The sequence below is a fragment of the Podarcis liolepis genome (genome assembly GCF_965112155.1).
Source record: "Podarcis liolepis genome assembly, chromosome: 16".
NCBI lineage: Eukaryota > Metazoa > Chordata > Lepidosauria > Squamata > Lacertidae > Podarcis > Podarcis liolepis.
Genome location: NC_139567.1, coordinates 10327175 through 10348001, shown reverse-complemented (window position 1 = coordinate 10348001; position 20827 = coordinate 10327175). Strand labels below are relative to the sequence as shown.

The window sequence follows — 20827 nt, the reverse complement described above, 5'->3', positions numbered from 1 at the left end:
TGCAATAGAGGCACTGTTGTAGACGTGTGCCGTGAAATCCTAAGGATGTATACTTTGAAGTATGATCGGTCGTATTCAGTGAGTTTTACGCAGAGATTAAGAGAACGCAAGACTGGAGCCTTTGGACAGACTTCATTACCATACCCTACATCGCTTGTTACGCATCGCTTTGTATAAGCTCGGTAAAGTTACTAGCCTGCAAAAAATTGCACTAGGCTGTAAGGTTCACAGCAAAAGGGGAGCAGCCAGCACAGAAACACTAGCTAATTTAAAAATGCCTTCTATCAAGCGGACTGGCAGAGGAGTAACAGAGCAAGCCATTTCTCCCTCTGCCAGTCTGCTGTGCTTCTGCACTCGTCACAGAGGAACAGGAATACCATCTTCTACGGTTAGCATGGCAACCAAGTGGGCTGGCAGATCAATCCCTCCTCTACCACCCACCCACTTGCCTGTATGGAATTCCTGGTCACTTCTGGCTACTAGGCAAGTTGTTAAATACAAGGCTGAGTGGGCATGAGAATCGGTATCGGAATTACATGGTGCCTCTATCGCATTTTATAATGGATCACAGTATTCCTTACTTCAATAGACATCATGTGTGTTACTGTGCTAGTACTGAACATCCAGAATTTCCAAGGGAATGAATGAATCATAGAATTGCAGAGTTGGAAGGCACCCTGAGGGTATTTTATTTTATTTTATTTCATTTCTATACTGCCCTATACCCAAAGGTCTCAGGGTGGTTCATATAAAGGATCACATACATAAAATCAAAATATAACAATCCAGTAACACCCCCCCTAAAAAGCCAGCATTTTAAAAAGGGTATAGGATGTAGATCAGGTCAGGTAAAGGCCTGGTTAAAAAGGAACATTTTTGCCTGGTTCCTAAAGGTGTACAACGAAGGCGCCAGGTGAACTTCCCTGGGGAGAGCATTCCACAGACGGGGAGCCACTGCAGAGAAGGCCTGTTCTCATGTTGCCACCCTCTGGACCTCTCGAGGAGGAGGCACACAAATAAGGGCCTCAGAAGATGATCTCAGGGTCTGGGTAGGTTCATATGGGAAGAGGCAGCTCTTGAGGTATTGTGCTCCTGAGGCATTTAAGGCTTTATAGGTCAAAACCTCTGAATTGGGCCCGGAAACTAATTGGTAGCCAGTGCAGTTGCACCAGAATTGGCGTCATATGCTCAAACCGTCTTGCTCCGGTGAGCAACCTGCTTGCTGAATTCTGCACCAGCTGAAGTTTCTGAACCATCTTCAGAGGCAGCCCTATGTTTAACGCATTGCAGTAATCTAACCTTGAGGTTACCAGAGTATAGACAACAATAGTTAGTCTATCCCTGTCCAGATCGGGGCGTAGCTGGGCCACCATCCGAAGCTGATGGAAGGTACTTTGGGCCACTGAGGCCACCTGGCCTCAAGCGACAGGAAAGGATCCAGGAAGACCCCCAAACTATGAACCTGCTCCTTCAGGGGCAGCATAGCCCCACCAAGAGCAGGCGACCTCCCAGCCGTCTGGTCTGAGGAACCACCCACTAGCAGTGCCTCTGTCTTATCAGGATTGAGATTCAGTTGTTGGCTCTCATCCAGTTCATTATGGAGACAAGACACCACTGGTCCAGCACTTCCACCGCCTCACCTGCAGATGTAAAGGAGAAATAGAGCTAACTGTCATCAGCATACTGCTGACAATTTACTCCAAACCTCCAGATAACTCCACTCAGCGGTTTCATGTAGATGTTAAACAACATGGGGGATAAAATTGAGCCCTGCGGAACCCCACATTGGAGGTTCCATGGGGCTGAAAAGCATTCTCCAAGCAACACCCTCTGCAACGCAGGAATCTCAGCTGAATCGTAATAGAATCATAATATAATGCATATCATGCCTGCGAGAAAATGTGCTCAAAAGGACATTTTTAGCGCACTAAGCGGACAGTGCTATCCTCCTATGCCCTTAAGGGGGGGTGTATTTTATTTCATTTTATTTCACCAAATTACTCTGCAAGCACAGCTTTGGGGTGGTTTCAACACCTGAGTTATTGCCTCATCTGATCCATATAGCCAATGGGGCAACAGCAAGGCAGGTTGGCAAGAGCAGACATCACCATCTCTAGAGTGACGCCTGTGTGCCAGCAAGTCGGCTTCAATTTCAGCACTAAACAAAGCACAAAGCATGTAAAATCTCTCACAGAACTATCTCAATGTACCCACCATACGCAACATGACAGGAAGCACCCCATCCGAATTGGTATAGCTAACCCTCCCTTCTAGAGACACAATCCAAGCACTTTAATTGGCTACGAGTGACATCATGCCCAGTTTTGTATAGCCTAAAAATTCAAGGGCCTGATTAATTTGCAGAGATAATATATAGCCATAAGTTATGGTGGCAAGAGGCCAAGCTTTTCAGCTATTATTGAACTACACGTGGATACAGCCAATTGGCCTTTGGCTTCAGTCAGTAACATAACCCTCCTCCTATCTGGGCCAATATCAGAGAGCTGGAAAAAGGTACAGGAAAAAGCAACTAAACCAAAATCTATTGGGATGCATCCCCTTCTCTATGAAGAAAAGTTAAAGCCTTTGGTGCTATTTAATTTAGTCTGGGGGGGGGGGTAAGATCAAGGTTGGCATAAGATGTTTCTACACTTCCCCCCCCTCTCTTTCTTCTTCTTCTTCTTCTTCTTCCACTTGTAGCCAAGTAAGATTATCTTCCAAGAACACGGTTTTGGGTTTGGGATAGGTTTTTGGAAGACACCTGTGCATGAATTTGTTTTATGAGTGTAGATCAGTGCACATTGACCAACGCACAGTCTTCACAGTAAGGCTCTATTCCAATGGGATGAGTATCACGGCAACCGGTAGATTCTTATCTGCTGCAGACTTCATCCGCCTTCAAAGCCTTGTAACATACCGCTTGTTATCTTCCACCTGTTCTGTCATTGAGGACTTCTTGGATCATTCTTTGTCTAGCTCCTCCCCTTTGACCTTACTGCCTTGGGTGACTCTGCTGGGAGTGTGAGACTCCCGATGGCTTTGCTCACAGGGGTCATAGGAACATGCAAGCCCACTCACCACAACAAGGTGATGATCCTGTGAGTGAGACACACAGACACACACACACATGTACACACACACACTCTATATGAGCTGTGTGGAAAGTAACTTCTCCTTGTCTCATACTACTAGGGAGCACCCAGTAAAGATACTTTGCAGAAGGTGAAAGCAATTCGTCTCATAACACATAGCTTGTGGGATCCATGGTCTTTCCATAAAGGACCATTGACAGATATGGCAGCTAATAGAACCTCCACATTCAGGGGAAGTATCGATGCTGGGTTTCAGATGCTTTCCTGATGTGCATCCTACTATTGTGCGGAGAGGAGAAGGAATCTGGTTAGATTAGGCAACCTTTGGGGCAGGATCCAGCAGAGAGGTCCCTGAAGTACACTGATTGGGAAATTAATATAATCTCGGCTAACTCTTGGTGGTGCAGTGCTTTGCACCAACCAAGAGAGGCACTTCACACTTTGCAAAAGAAAAAGAAAGCTATTGCACCAAAGCCCTGCAAGTTTCTTCCCAAGTACACAGGAGTGGGCGGGAACAAGGCTGAAACGGGTTACACTTTTAGCTGCCACCCCAGCTTGACGGGGCTGCATGGCCTGGGTGCACTTGGAGATGCAAGAATCTGTTCCATGACAACAAAGAAAAAGTAGCTTCGGAGAGACAGTCTGGCAGGAAGAGAAAGCTGCTCTTTGCGAGGCTGCCGGGGAGAGAAGCAAAAAAGGTCATAAATTCCATATGCTGCAAGGAGAAGGTGAAACGAAGAGGCGAGTCACATATTCACTTAAACAACTTGTTTGTCAGCGGGGTGTGGAGAGACAGGATGCACCACAACAGCCCAGGCGAAGAGAGCTTCATCTGCGGTAAAGCAATCACACCAGCATGGTATTTCTAAGAAAAGTTTGCATAAGGCGCTGGGAGTGAAAAGGTCCATCTGAGGAAGCTTGTGGGAAGACTCTTTGCCTTGGGAACTGAAGCTGCAAAAAGGAGGGCGTTCCAAGGGGAAATTGTTGCTTTCCTCAGAGGAACCCCCAAACATAAGATAAAATACTTCCCAAAATTGCTATCGTTTTTGAGATTGCTGTGGTTCTAACATACACCTCTCCTTAAAGATCTTCAGGGACTCCATAGAATGGTGAGGATTGCAATGTCTTTCCGCATATGCATGTATTTGTAATATTATTTGTTCAGATTGATACTCTTTCAGATTGAAAGAATTGTAGAGATGGGGCGATTTAGCTGTAGCCCTCCAGCTGTTGCTGGACCATGCAGCATGGACAACGGTTAAGGACTACAAAAGCTGTAGCCCAGCGGAATCTGGAGGGCCACAGGAAAGCCACCACTGGAAGTGCCGGGAAAAGAAGACCAAAATGAGCAACAGTTTGGAGCGCCTTCGGGGGACACGATCGAGGTTTATGAAATTATACATAGTATGGAGAAAGTGGGTTGGGAGAAGCTTTTATACCTCTCTTTCTCTCTCACAACACTTGAAACCCAAGGAAACAGATTGGTAGGAGATTCAGGACATACACAAAGTCGAACTCATTTTTGGAATTCACACTGGCTCAGAATAGTACACAATGTAGTGATGACACTGGCTCAGAATGCTTTAAAAGGGGTTGAAGACCCTTCCACTGATTTCAATGACATAGGCAATTATTTTCCAAAACCCAGAATCCATGCAATAAAGGAAACCATGTCCAACTCAAGCAAGGGTTACTGCCACAACACGTTTGACCTTTGCATCCCCATGAATTTATACCCTTCCTGCCCGCACGTTTACAGGTCAATTCCGCACCTAGAGTCTAATTGTAATTTGAAGGAGCCCTAGGCAATTTTACTTTCTCTTGAAATTTTACAACAGTTCCAAAACGCACATAAAACAGAGCACTTGAAAATGTTCAATAGCTGAACCACTAATAATGTTAGGAGGATGGTTGAAAACAAAAGTTGGCAATGCGGCATTGTGAAAAAGTTAGGGTTGTGCTGTCACCATTCCAACCAAATAACGTACCATCCCATCTGTAGCACAAGATGGCTCGGTACAAACCGTGGTTTGGCACTATGTGAACATGCCTTATGCTTGCATGCTCCCCCCTCGCCTCCTCTTGTGTGTTCCAATTCAATTAAGCAACTTCATCTTTCAGTCATCTAGAAGTGGGATCTTAAAACTGAGAAGTTATTTTCGATCACCTGAAGATAAAACCTAACTTTCAGAATTTGCATGCCCTCCGGCCACTATATAGCATTATCCAATTTGGCATTTAGAACACCACTGAAAATTAATCTCCGGGTTTGCTAATATGAAGGCTATCAGCCTTCTCTTTACGTCAGCAATCTGCCTTACCAGAGATCTGTGTGTTCTCAATTGTACTAGAGACAGATCAAAGTAACTGCTAGGTTTTGTATTTTTCAAAATATGTGGGAACAGCCATTGTTCCTTTGTCCCAGCAGCCTCTGCATCCTAAAATCAGTTTACACCTAGCAATGAGTAATTTAATTCTGACTTAATCATGAGATTATCCTGCCCTGCTGCAATCTTTGGGATTTTTTTTCTTCTGAAGTGCATACTACAGTTTGCCATTATATATAAACTGGAAAGCTATAGATCATCCGCAAATTAGGACTAGTTCACACTAAAGAGAAGGGGAGTAGGTCAATTGGGAATACTCAAGGGGAGAGGGAAGTGACTGAGCCTAGAGCACATTCTTCTGATAACATGGGTTTGAATTCTGAAAAAGTAATCTGGATAGCAACCTTACTTCCTCACAGATCTTCTCTCAAATCATGCACTTCTATAAATACTATGAACTTGCATAAGGTTTTTATTCAAAAGATGTTGCCCATAATAATCTTGTCAAATCACTCCTCTCAAAGGAAAAATATATATATAGTGCACAGGATGTATTCTTTAGATAATTTCCAAAAGAGGACAATAAACGTGGCATATTATGCACGAACATTTGGAAAGTTTTCAAATTAAATTTTTCCTAAATCAATTTTTTACTCAGCTGTTATCAGGCAGCATTTAAATTTTCAACACTATAGTTAATATTGGGGTTACTCCCCCCAAAGTGAGATGCTGCTGCCATTGTAGCATCAGGTGGGCTCAGTCTATTTGTTTTTTTTTTTTATAAAATTTTTATTGGTTTTACAAAATTTTTAAGAAAAAACAGACAAACACTAAAAATGACAAACATACACGTATAGTTTCAAACATATTTTCATAAACCTCTTTTCTTGGACTTCCCCATACCCCCCCTCTCTGCATCCCAATGTCCAAAATTCAACTAGCAACTTCCAATTGTTACTTTCCAATCTTTATCATCTTAGTCCTCTTTTATAGTCTAACCTTGTATCCCTGTACCCTTTTGCTTCTGAAAACCACAACATTTTAGCATTCATTAAGTTTATAGTAGTCCTTAAGATAACTTTTAAATTTTTTCCACTCTTCTTCCACCGTCTCTTTTCGTTGGTCACGGATTCTGCCTGTCATCTCGGCCAGTGTCATATAGTCCATCACTTTCATCTGCCATTCTTCCACAGTGGGTAAGTCTTGTGTCTTCCAATACTTTGCGATGAGTATTCTTGCTGCTGTTGTGGCATACATGAAAAAGGCTCTATCTTTCTTTGTCACCAGTTGGCCGACAATGCCCAAGAGAAAGGCCTCTGGTTTTTTAGGGAAGGTACATTTAAGTACCTTTTTCATTTCATTATAGATCGTTTCCCAGAAGGCCTTAATCTTCGGGCATGTCCACCAAAGGTGATAAAAGGTACCTTCAGTCTCTTTACACTTCCAACATTTGTTATCGGGCAAGTGATAGATTTTTGCTAGCTTGACTGGGGTCATGTACCACCTGTATACCATTTTCATAATGTTTTCCTTTAAGGCATTACATGCCGTAAATTTTATACCGGTGTTCCATAACCATTCCCAGTCAGCTGACATAATGTTATGTCCAACATCCTGAGCCCACTTAATCATAGCCGATTTAACTGTTTCATCCTGTGTGTTCCATTTCAACAACAAGTTGTACATTCTAGATAGATTCTTAGTATTGGGTTCTAACAGTTCGGTTTCTAATTTTGATTTTTCCACCTGGAAGCCGACTTTCCTGTCCTGTTTAAAGAATTCCATTATTTGGCGATATTGGAACCAATTTTCTACTTTATACTTCAATTTCTCCTGACTTTGTAGTTTGAACTTATCTCCATCCTGTTCTAAAATTTCCCAATACTTCGGCCATCCGACCTCCATATTGAGTTTCTTCACTGCTTTAGCCTCCACTGGTGACACCCATCTAGGGGTTTTGTTTTCCAATAGATCTTTATATCTTATCCAAACATTAAACAATGCTTTTCTGACAATGTGATTTTTAAAGGCACTGTTAGCTTTATCATACCAAAGATATGCATGCCAACCAAAAGCGTTATTGAAACCTTCCAGATCCAAAATGTCCGTGTCCTCGAGGAGCATCCATTCTTTGAGCCAGCAAAAAGCTGCTGCCTCATAGTACAGTTTCAGGTCCGGCAGGGCAAACCCCCCTCTTTCTTTAGCATCTGTCAATATTTTAAATTTAATTCGGGGCTTTTTGCCCTGCCAGACAAATTTCGAAATATCTTTGTGCCACCTCTTAAAACATTCCATCTTATCAATAATCTGCAAGGTCTGAAACAAAAATAACATTCTAGGCAATACATTCATTTTGATTACTGCAATTCGGCCTAACATTGACAATTTCAAATTTGACCATATTTCTAAATCTTTTTTGATTTCTAACCAACATTTTTCATAATTGTCCTTGTACAAATTATGATTCTTAGATGTTAAGTAAACCCCTAGGTATTTAACCTTCTTGACCACAGTCAAACCTGTTTCCTCTTGAAATTTCTCCTTTTCCATATCTGTTAGGTTTTTCCCTAAAACTTTGGTTTTTTGCTTGTTCAACTTAAATCCAGCTACCTGGCCAAACTGTTGTATTATTTCTAATACCTTTTTCGTACTAGTGTTTGGCTCTTGCAAAGTCAATACTAGGTCATCTGCGAACGCTCTTAACTTATAATGTTTAGCTCCGACCTGCACACCTTTAACCTGCTGGTCATTTCTTATCATGTTCAGCAACACCTCCAGAACTGAAATAAAAAGTAATGGGGAAATCGGGCACCCCTGTCGTGTTCCTTTCTCTATCTTAAGTTCCTCAGTCACAACATTGTTTACAATCAGTTTAGCTTTTTGTTCAGAATATATTGCAGCCATACCATTCTCAAAACCCCGGCCTACCCCCATCCCATGAAGATTCTTCTTCATAAAACTCCAAGAAATATTGTCAAAGGCTTTCTCCGCATCCACAAAGATCAATACTGCCTTAGTGTTTATATTCACCTCTAGCTTTTCCAAAATGTCTATTACATTCCTTACATTGTCTGCCAGGTGTCTTTTAGGGAGAAAGCCTGCTTGGTCCTTATGAATCTTCTCCATCAAAACTCTTTTAAGTCTTTTTGCCAAAATGTCTGCAAAAATTTTGTAATCCACATTAAGGAGTGATATTGGGCGGTAGTTCTTGAGTTGGGTCTTTTCAGTCTCTGACTTTGGTATGAGTGAAATATATGCCTCTTTCCACGATTCAGGCGCCCTTTTTCCCTCAAGGATCTCATTACAAACTTCTCTTAGTGGTTGAGTCAACCATTCCTTCAGCGATTTGTAGTATCTGGAAGTCAGTCCATCTGGTCCCGGAGATTTGCCCAGTTGCATATTCTGAATGGCAGCCTCTATCTCTTGTTCTGAGATTCTCTGGTTCAAATCCATCTTACTTTGATGAGAGATGTTTTGTAATCCATATTTTCCAAGGAATTTGTCTATATCTTCTTCATTTTGTGGGCCTTGAGTGTAGAGTTTTTTGAAATAACTTAAAAAGCAATTTCTGATTTCATTGGGCTTAGATATATTCTTTCCATCCACCTCAAGGCTTGTAACTGTATTTAGTTTCTGCCTTTTCTTCAGTTGCCATGCTAAAAGTTTACCACATTTATTTGCTGATTCAAAGGTCTTTTGCTTCATTTGCTTTATCTTCCATTCAATCTCTTGGTTCATCAATTCCATGTATTGTGTTTGATATAACTTGATCTCTCTTAAAATGTCTTGAGACTTTGGTTTTGTTCTTAATTTCCTCTCTCCTTCCTTTATCATTTCCAAAATCTTCTCTTTTTTCTCATTTTGTTTTTTCCTCTTTATTGAATTTTGTTGAATCAAAAATCCTCTCATAACCGCTTTGCTTGCATCCCAGATCACTCTTTTCTCCACGTCGGTCCTCAAATTTATTTCAAAATAGTCTTTTAGAGTCTTTTGGGCCTTCGTGAGAATCTCCTTATCACGAAAGAGGGTGTCATTCATTCTCCATCTAAATTGACCAGTTATTGTGAGCTTCATCTCCATCTTCACGGCGTTATGGTCGGAGCAAGTTTTTGGGCAGATTTCCACTTTCTTAATCTTTGGAGCCATTCCACTAGTAACCCAGATTTGATCGATTCTGGTCCAGGTCATCATTGCTTGGGAGAAAAAGGTTCCCTCTCTTTCCAGAGGGTTCCTTGTTCTCCAAATGTCTATCAAGTCCATGTTTTCAGTCATTTCGAAAAAAGTCTTAGGGAGTCTCCCTTCTTTGGTGACTGTTAGTCTTTGTGCCTTGTCCATATTGGTGGAGACCACGCCATTCATGTCTCCCATGATTATCATATCAGTCTATTTGAACCTGTGGAGTGGTTTATTGAATTGAGCCATTGGGACATTTATAACTTTTATTCTTGTAGGAGGTTGCGATGACCAATATGCTGTGATGCTCTTTGTCAGTTGTATAGTTCTGTTAGGTCAACAGAATAAAAGACTGAATAAGACTGAATAAAACATTTATATATATATTTTAAAAAAGATGGAGAGAGGTTTTTCACATACATTCTAACCAAGCAGGTTTTTCCCGAGAGCTTGGAAAGGGGAGAAACAAAAGTGTTGTGCCCAACACCCAGCACTGGTTGCTAAAAAAAGCTCCTGTGAATCTATTTTGGTCACACTCTTTGACACACTAACGAGCGTAATGGAGAAGGGTCACACACAAAATTATTATTTACAGGACCAGAAGTTTGGAGAAGTTCCTTGTTCTCCCTTGGTCTTGGTTCTTGAAGCACAGTACTTCCTTTAAACAATTCTGAAAATGCAATTTCCTCTTAAGTCTGCAGTGCTTCCTTCCTGTCTAACAAGGTTTTCATTCTGTCAGAAAACAACACCTAGTCTACTTTGGGGGAGGGAGGGAGGGAGGGAGGGAGGGAGGGAGGGAGGAAGGAAGGAAGGAAGGAAGGAAGGAAGGAAGGCCTCACTGCATATATGACAACCAGTTCCATGATATATGTTGCTAGGGCCCCCAAACTCTAAACTGATTGTGAAGCCAATAAGAGAAGAAATTTTCAACAGCTTATGGAGTTTTTCCACTGCTTCCTACTAGTCATCCTCTATACAAAGAGGTCCAAATGCCAACACACTTATTAATTAGCAGATCCAATTAAAATCAGGCATGTGAGTATTTTGATTATCCATAAGGCTACTTGGGAGCATGGATTCTAGAATTTAACATCTTGAGTCTCTTGGACCCCGGACCTCAGAGAGAGAGAGAGAGAGAGAGACACCAGTTGGATTGTCCACTCTCCCATCACATGAGACAGACACCTTCTCCTACTGGAAATCTCCCAGTCATCTTTTTGGATAATGCAATATCAAACCTAAAGATGATGAAGTTAACCACCAATCATTGCAAAAGATGGTAAGTCCTCTAAGCTGGTCCTAGGGCTGGATCAAATGACAGCTGAGTCAGGGTAAGATAAAAGCAGTAGGCTGAGTGGGTTTAAGGCATTAAAAGATGCTGCTTCTCTAGAGCAGTGTTTCCCAACCTTGGGCCTCCAGCTGTTTTTGAACTACAATTCCCATCATCCCTGACCACTGGTCTTGCTAGCTAGGGATGATGGGAGTTGTAGTCCAAAAACAGCTGGAGGCCCAAGGTTGGGAAACACTGCTCTAGAGGACCTGGAATTCTTACTGACATTAGCAACAGCTCCCTGAAGGAACTAACAAGCATTAGTCACTTGATTTAAACCACACAAGCAATGGTCTTAGGATGTTTTCAGCCGTGTTGACATTTTGCCACTGCTTTATATCATGGGATGCAGTTCATAAGGTATCCAAATACATTTTTGGGAGTCACAGAAATACATGGATATTATGGTAACACCATAGGTTCGCAAAGGTGTTTTTGTTTTTTTTACTACATTTCTTATTTCCAATCCCGGCAAGCAATCAGAAAAGCGAAAAATCAAAATTTGAAGCCAACTCCTGTGTACTTGCCTATCATCCTAGAGGTATCATTTGCAAATTAAACGCGTGGGCAGACACACACTTGGCGGCAAAACACAACACTACCAGCACATTACAAGAATGCCTGAACAGCTACCAATAGTAAATAGATGACATCACTGAACACTGGAGGATAGCTTGCCAATGCACTGCTGCAAGCTAAATATAATTATATGAAATCCCCTCCCCAAACTAATCCGCAGTTTTTTGTTGAAATCCTTTCATCTCATTTAGGGAGAAATTCACTGTCCACACTGTTGTATATCCGTATCTGATAAGTGGAATGAAACGCAACACTTTAAAGGTAGGCAGTAAACTTGCCTCACAATAGTGCTATTCCAGAATTATGAGAGTTCACAAGAATAAATGATCAGAAAAATTATGTTTCTTATATGTCAGCGCAGACCTGTACCTGCAACTAATCTAAGTCACCTGAAACCACATTGAGAACGGAAAAAGTTAGATATGGATCTGGAGAGATGCCAGGACAAGGCCTGCAAGGACCAATGCTTGGGCCTCCATCACACCGAAAATGCGATAACGGGCAAAGACCTTCATTTGAGCATCATGTGAAATTAAGTGCTACTTGGCTAAGGCCTCAGCAATTGCCTAATTATCACTTCAAAAAAAAAAAAGAGCTTGGAGCAGCAGATCAGGATTGCTGCAGCACCTGTCATTAGCACCAACTACCGCTCGTTAAACCCAAATTTCTTAACTTAGCCGAGCCATGCCATTTTTTTTCTATTGCAAAAATTTCAGTAGATACCTGCAACACCCCCCCCAAAAGCCCACCATTTTCTCCTCTGATGTTTAAAGGTAAAGGTAAAGGGGCCCCTGACCATTAGGTCCAGTCGTGACCGACTCTGGGGTTGCGGCGCTCATCTCACTTTATTGGCCGAGGGAGCCGGCCTACAGCTTCCGGGTCATGTGGCCAGCATGACTAAGCCGCTTCTGGCAAACCAGAGCAGCGCACGGAAACGCCGTTTACCTTCCCGCTGGGGCGGTACCTATTTATCTACTTGCACTTTGACGAGTTTTCGAACTGCTAGCGGGGCAGGAGCCGGGACTGAGCAATGGGAGCTCACCCTGTCGTGGGGATTCGAACTGCTGACCTTCTGATTGGCAAGTCCTAGGCTCTGTGGTTTAACCCACAGCGCCTCCCACGTTCCTCCTCTGGTGTTTAGGAGCACACAAACAAGACACTGCACTAGAGTTTAGAAGAAATCCCAGCTCTTTGACTCAGCTCTTTCTTCCTTGCCACCTTCATGTCTGGAACTCCTACAACACCTTCTTGTTGGCACCCCCATCTCTCTCCCGCTTCAAATCCCTCCTAGCTCTCCCCTTGGTTCTCATCACCTCCTGAAACTAAGCCCAAGGGAATGGAATTGAAAGGATGTTCTTCATCTGTTTGGTGTCGCATCTTTCTTTGTAGCCTTCCATGTATTCAAATTTAAATTGTAAGCTCCTAAGGGCAGGGATCTGTCTTTGTTTTTACTCTGTAACACAAACAAGGATGGTGCTGCATTTTTATATATAAGAAACCGCCATGGACTCAGGTTTTATGTGGAAGCCACAAGCCCAGAGCAATTGTTGCAAATATGGGCTAAAAAACTGTCCTGTAGAAAAACCTTGTAACCAAGGTTTGCATGGAGAAGACCCCAGTTCCAATCAATGGCACCTCCAGACAGGACTGGAAAGATTCCTATATGAAACCTTAGAGAGTTGTGTAAGACAACGCTGAACAAGAGAGACCAGTGGTCTCATTTGGGATCGTGCAGCTTCTTACATAGCAAGGTTTACCTAAGCCCAAGGAGATACGTTTCTGTGTACTGCAAACAAAAAATATCTGTTCTGATACTCCTCTATTTCTGACCATCTGTGCACTAAACCAGGAGATTTTATGTTATTGTTTACTGTATTTTGACCCCACCATTTCTGCTAGTAGCTCAGGGTAGCAGACACAGATCCCCACCTGAGGTTCCCCAATGAGCTTCATGGGCTTTAAAGGGAGATGAAAGTAAAGATAGGAACTAAGTGCAGAATAAGTAAGAAGCAGAAAGAAAAGGACAAAGCAGAAGGAAGCATACAGCCTAAAGATAGAGCAACAGCAATCCTCAAGTTAAACAGATTGGGGCCCGATCAGTGTACTCACATCCATGCAAGAAAAGCAGTACAGCACATGCAAAATAGTAAGTGTATGGAGTAATCTTCTGGTGCAGCTAATTCGGTAGCTCTGTAGCAGAGCTAAGGAAGCAATGTCTCTGTTCCAGCCTTCAAGAAGAACTCTTGGCTTCCCCAAATCAACCCAGAAGCAACTAAAGCTCAGAGACTTTCAAGGGGGAAGCAGACATGTACCGAGAACACACATGCACAGTGAAAAGGAGAAGTTGTGCTTACGAGGATACACTTTCCTGGTTCCAGACTCCAGACAGAGTTCTCTGTGTTGATCTTGTGAGTGAGGGTGCCTTCCATGAGCACACGCGGCCCACTTCCCTCCACCACAGCCACGCAAATTGAACTACTACCGATGTTCACAGAAACCTGGAGGGAGGAAAAACAATAGATAAGAAAATTAGAAAGGTAATTTCACCCTTTGTTGCTCCTTCCAGATGACCTGAATGGAATTACAATGCGGGACAAACAGTGAGGCTTACAGTAAAAGGTAAAAGTACCCCTGACCGTTAGGTCCAGTTGCGGACGACTCTGGGGTTGCAGCGCTCATCTCGCTCTATAGGTCGAGGGAGCCGGCGTTTGTCCACAGACAGCTTCCGGGTCATGTGGCCAGCAGGACTAAGCCGCTTCTGGCAAACCAGAGCAGCACACAGAAATGCCGTTTACTTTCCCGCCAGAGCGGTACCTATTTATCTACTTGCACTTTGACATGCTTTTGAACTGCTAGGTGGGCAGGAGCTGGGACCGAGCAACAGGAGCTCACCCCTCTTCGAATTGCGGGGATTCGAATGCTGACCTTCTGATCAGCAAGCCCTAGGCTCTGTGGTTTAGACCACAGTGCCACCCACGTCCCAGAGGTTTACAGTGAGTAACTTAAAATATCTCTTATCGTTTGTTATCTTGCCTTTCGTTTTTACTATAAAGGGCCCAGGGCCACTTAAAAAGACAAAACACAACACAGGTTTTGTTTTAAAAAGAACAATGATGGCATAGTGAGAGACTAGGACTAAGAAGACCCTCTCAGATAAGGAAAGCTATAATTAAGCTGTCATTTCCACCATTATTCCAAGGTATAGAGGCTTACTAAAGTAACCCTGATCATTCTAAGGGATCGAGACAAAAATAATTTCTATACATTAAAAGAACTCTTTAACATATCCTAGTGGAATTCCTTCAGTTAACAACAAACAAAACAGAGTGTAAATTATGGGGGAAAGCCTGCAAAGCTTTCTTTCACTCATATAGACATTGGGTCCAGAGGTTCTATGATCAGTACCATGATTGTGTACAATTGTCATGATGAACAGTGGTGACTGTCATATGGCAAATCCATCAAGATATGTGGGGCAGGTGACTTGCCGCTTGTCAAGGGAGGCAAGGGCAATAAAGTACTGCTGTATATTCGTCTTCCTAGTCCTATATTTGGGAACATGGTGATGTGTGGTGAGGAAAGAAACTGACTCTCATATATGGTCTTCATATTGAAAACTAAAAAACCCTACCCACCCCCCTAAAAACCAAAGTCCTTAAAAGCATGAGAGTTTGCAATAGATATGCTTGCATGTTTTTGAAGACTTTATTCAGAGTTTGGATCTCACTTGAAATGTTCATGTGCTATCATTGTTTAGGTAACTTTTAGTGACTCATCTTCTCAGAGTAAGAAGTAAACAGAGATGGAGACTGCTTCAGTAAGTAACTGTGTCGCAACTGCATTTGAAAGATGGAAAGAACTAAAAATAAAATGGGACACTTTTGAGAGATAATTGTCTAGAGCAGACTATCGAGTCTTAGAAGAGATGAATACCTTTGTGCAGCAAGCCAGGAATGGAAAAGTAGGTTACTAATCCAGAACTTAGAAGAAATATGTATACTAAAAAGGGTTGTGTGTGCCTGCAAAGGAATGTCAGAAGGAGCTGCTTATCTTGCAACAATTTAGTCTATTTTTAGAAAATGTAGTATTAAAAGAAGCACTAACAAAAAACCAAAACATAAGTCATGAGGATAATCTTAGAAGAAAGCCCTGGGGAAATGGAAGGAGGAAAAGATGATGAAAGGAAAATGAGCTATAGGGCAGAATTTATCATTATACTGTAATGTGCTTTGCTTTTGGGACCCGATTTTTGCTTTATTGGCACTGTCATGAGCATAGTTCCTTCCAGAAAGACAGTTGAAAATATTTGAGGACCATTACTTATGCAGAATGAAGCAGCAGCAATGAAGGCCCACTCTGACCACAGGAAGTTCTGTTTATCAGAACCCCAACTTATGTTTAGCAGAACCCCAACTTTACCTTCCAGTGACCACAGTTCTTCTCCTGACCTAGTAAGGACTAAACCTTTTGTAAATGCATAGAATATGCACAACCCTGCAACTGTATTGGACCAAATAACATAGCCTTTTCATCAGATTGGCTGGTCACAAAGAATTTTGATCACTGGACTGGACAGACTGCACAGCTTGCTTGTATGCTGTGCATGACACTGTTGTTGCAGGCCAGGTTTTCACAATCAAAATAAAGTTCCTTGCTTCATTTATCAGCAAACAGCAATAGTGGACTTATAAAAGTGTTATAAACAGGACACACTGCTATTATGCTATGATTTACACTTTTTCGTGCACTACTGAGACTATGTATACTATGAAAATGAGGAGCCCAGGGTTCCAACAAATTAACCTTGACAGTGAAAAGGATTTTAAAAAGGGTGCAGATTTGACACACACAGAGCTCAATAGTTGTAACAGCATTTCTTCAGCTGGGCAATTAAGTGCTGAGCAGGCACACAGGGGGAAGGAGAACGCAGTTATAGTCCTTTCTAGCCCCCTCACAAATGAATGCCATTCACAATGCACATCTGGAGGAGGGAAGCAAACCCTATTGTGTTTCAAAAAAGCAGAACAAAGATTAAAACTTGAGATTTTGGCTCAGCTATAGTTATCACTCCGGTTGTAACCCACAAGTACGGCACATTTGAAGATGTGCTGTAGCTGTGCAGGAGGCAGTGCATTTTCAAAATGTAGAATCAGATGTTGAAGCTTCAGTTAAGAGAATGTCACAGGCCTTAGAGAGCTCAGAAATTAAACCCAACACTGACTTGGCTTTCAACCTCAATTGCTTCTCGCAGAAATGTACCCACAAACGCCTACTGAAAGCAAAGAAACAACTCAACAAAATACTCTCCCCAAAGGAGAAAAGTGTGTGTGTGTGTGTGTGTGTGTGTGTGTGTGTGTGTGTGGTAAGCAAGAGAACTATTTTCTTCTACTTTCAAGCTTTCAGTGACCAAATCAGAAACTGAGATGACAGGATAGGGTTAAAATAACAAAGGAAACCCCATTCCCTGTTCTTTTTGTTCTGTTGCACTTTATATAAGGTAAACATAGCATTAAAAACACCAAATCAAAGGGCCAACAATGATTGAAATAAAAGCATGTTCAATCAATTTAGGTTTGTATATTAATAAAAAGAACAGTGCTAAGCTAGTTCTGTTTTCTGATTACAAAGATTAGCTTTCCTTCAGTGAAACTGGGTTGCTGTATGGCAGATGGATTCATATTCAGGAACACAAAATAAAATGAGATTGAAAATAACATGAAGTGACTACATCAGTTATCAAACTGTGGCTTTCAGGGACAGTAAGCGTACTCACTGCTCATGCTAGGCTGCTCATTAAAATAAAATAAAAAAGGACTGAGGGTGAAAAATAGAACCACAAGCTCTCTATGATTTATTGCTGCCCCCTTTTCTCCAAGCTAACTGAACCCTCGCCGTTCCTGCCTAGGTCCCTCTGGGCTCTTTAAAGAAAATCATTCTTCATATAATGCATAAGTAATTTATGGAGTTTTCTGCCACAAAATATGACCGTGGTCAATGGCTTGCATTGCTTTAAATGCAAATTTATAGCGGACAGGCCCTATCAAGAGCTATTGGCAAGGACAGCTTAATAAAGCCTACATATTCAGAGGCAGTCTGACACCAGATGAGGGACAAACAGCGGAGTGTGTAAGCATCCAGCTGGCCATTGTGAGAAACGTTATCCTGGTGTAGACCAATCTAACCCCGGAGGGCTCCTCCCTATGTTTTTCAGTGAATAATAAGATGTCTTGGTTCACACACAATGCTAAGCCACAGTTCAGTGTTATATGCATGGGTACTGAGTTCATGCACTCCCCTTCCGTTATCCTTCACCCGCTGAACTGCAAGGAGATTGGAAACTTTTGCTTCTGCTTTCAGCTAATTTATTCACTAGGTTCTGAGAACTGTGGTTTGTGATAAATATGGTTTAGGAAACTAGCCAGGATCATTAACTACAGTGTGATGTATGGTTTTGCTTCCCTAAACCATAGTTAACGCTAATCACAGTTTGTCCAGGTTTGGATATAAATGAGCAACCATAGGCAGTGAAAAGCAGAAATAAAATTTTCAATTCCCTCCTTGCGGCAACTCCAAAGGAGTGGGGAAGGAAGGGAACACAAGACTGATGCTTGCTATTGCTCGTGCACATACAACTGAATCATGGTTTAGTGTACCATGTGAACACACCCAATGTGTTTGTATTTAATGCCATGCAAGAACAGGAGGCTGGGAGAGAAGAAAGAATACTGCAGATTGATCCCACGCAAGGATTTAAACAGAGGAAAATGCAAATAAACTAGCCATGAGCATGGCAAGTTCACAGCAGGAAGGGAAGTTTGTGCTTTATTGCACCCCCTGCCACGCTTCAACATCTAGGCCGACATTCTGAAATTTTGCTTTGTCGTAAGGATGATAAATAAATTGCATTTTGAGCTTCCTCAACGAGCTGCCCAGTTACTGTTAAGTGTGCTATCAACTCTTACCCCTAGGTCTGCACTGTCAGTGTCAATTAATGCTCCTGCAACAACAGGGCTATTCTGACATGACAAAGACCTGTGTAGGTTGAAGCTGATGTACAAAACTAAGTGTGCTCAATTCAGCTGCCCTGAATAAACCGAGGGGAAGAAAAACAAGCCTTTTTTCCAGATGGAAAAACACACGCACACACAAAATATCACTCCTCCCCTCCCTTCTTTTAACAGCTTCTCTGATAGCAGGAAGTGAAAATAAGCCCTCACTCTAACCACTTCAGTCAGTAAGTCCGTCTGTGTACGTCTCTTCAACCTCCCCCTCAATAATGGGGCTGCAGTAGAGATATGCCTCTCTCAGACTGACAAAATAAATTACATCATTCTTCTGTCCAGGGGAAAAAATATTGTGTGTGTGTGCGTGCCTGTGTGCTGAGGCAGAGAGAGAGAGAGAGAGAGAGAGAGAGAGAGAGAGAGAGAGAGAGAGAATGAGAATTAAAAGGGTGTGGAATTTCCACCGTCACCACCTGGGAGCCCTTAATGTTACAAACTACTAAATGAACAGGGAGGAAAGATGAACCTGTGAAGGAAAGTTACAGTGGTGCCTCGCAAGACGAAAAGAATCCGTTCTGTGATTCTCTTCGTCTAGCGGTTTTTTCGTCTTGCGAAGCAAGCCCATTGACGGATTAGCGGATTAGCGCTATTAGCAGCTTTTAGTGGCTTATCGCATCAGCTGATAAGCGGCTTAGCAGCTTAAAAAAGGGGGGAAGGGGAAAAAACTTGCAGGAACTCGCAAGACATTTTCGTCTTGCAAAGCAAGCCCATAGGAGATTCGTTTTGCGAAGCACCTCCAAAACGGAAAACTCTTTTGTCTAGCGAGTTTTCCGTCTTGCGAGGCATTCGTCTTGCGGGGCACCACTGTAGTTTTCTTTTCTGCAACCATCAGGCTTAACATAAACACCTTGGGCTTCTCCACAGCAAGGTGATCACATGAGGTTTAGTGATGCTGGCCTGCCTTCCAAGGAGAAAGTTGGATAGCGAAGCATGCTTAGACCAAGGAAACCACATGGAGAAAAAAATATATGCCTGCATTTGCTACGTGCTTCAGCAGCAGATACTGTCTCTATCTGCACGCACCCTGCAAACAGTCTTTGCTTGCAGAATCAGAAGATTCTCCAGCAAGCAACAGTTAAAAATACTTCACACTCCGCAAGGCATGAGTCCCAGGGAACACAGCAGAAAAGGAATCCTGGGAAATAACATTCCCCAGGAAAAACCATCTCAACATCAATGAGGCTGTTTACACAATAATGGTTTGATATCTTAGATCAACAACACTGAGGTGATAATCATGCAAAAGGTACGCTTTGCTGATCAAGTTGGGCTCTTTCACTGTGGTTTTATGGGGAACTGACAGCCAGCCAGCGGAGATGATAATCCTGCAGCCATTTTTCCTTAGATAAAAAAGCGAATCAGGACCTGGCCACAGGACAGTGACTTTCAATTCACTTTACACATTCAAGGAGGGATGAACCTGAGTGAACAAGCCAGAAACAAAAGGGGGAAAAACCTTGGGTAGTTGTCCCAAGGCAATTCAAATGTAATATTTATGGGTGCAAAACTTGCAGGTGGTCATGAAGGTGGTCTCCCGGATTCAATTTTAAGAATACTGCAAACTGCAGACTAGGGCTTTCCTATTCTGTCCAGCAACATCCACACACTACTGCCAATGCTAGCTGGCAGTCGCGCTCTCCTGGGTGTCAGGCAAAGGATTCTGCTAACTGGTGATGCCAGGGGTTGGCATTTGTTCTACCACTGAGGAATGGACCCTTCTTTTCTTTTCGATCTCTAAATTTGTTTTAGGTACAGGTCTATTTTGCATAACTGTGCAGAGAATTTTTTGCGGGGGGGGGAGAGCAAAAAATGTGCAAAACGTTCTGCTGATAGATCAGAAGCAGAGTTCTGAAGTGTTTGGTTAAGTATGGAGAAGAACATGCAGAACAAGGAGCAGGGCGCTAACAGCTGTTTTCTACAGGCCTCTCAGCTACATGCCTGCATTCTGCTGCAGTCGAAAGGCAATTTGGTGTGGCCCTCTGGTGGACAGATAGAGACAACTACAGCATAAAGTACGCTTGTACTGACCCAGACCAGCATCTCTGTCCCATGCAGGCAAGATATTGGGAGAGATTCTCACCCACAGTGGACCACCCAACAACCCAGTTCCTCATTCTTATTACCTGCTTGCCTTTCAGAATGTGCTTGGGCACTGGGACTTTAATCTCCAGATCACTGTAGTCTTGGGACCAGGCGTAATTCTCCCGCACTGCTCCATTGTAACTGTCAGGATTTGCCTGGAACTGCTCCTGTTTCCTGGGAGAA

At 42.6% G+C, this 20827-nt stretch overlaps 1 protein-coding gene across 1 annotated transcript in view; it reads right to left on the bottom strand.

Moving 5' to 3' along the window:
• NUDCD3 (NudC domain containing 3) overlaps positions 1 to 20827 on the bottom strand; it is a 56181-nt gene that overhangs the window by 8035 nt on the left and 27319 nt on the right. Inside the window, exons 3-4 of the mRNA XM_083480709.1 lie at positions 20686 to 20818; positions 13856 to 13999 (exon numbers count right to left, since the gene is read on the bottom strand). Of these exons, the coding sequence (XP_083336835.1) occupies positions 13856 to 13999; positions 20686 to 20818 (277 nt within the window). The remainder of the gene's footprint in view (positions 1 to 13855; positions 14000 to 20685; positions 20819 to 20827) is intronic.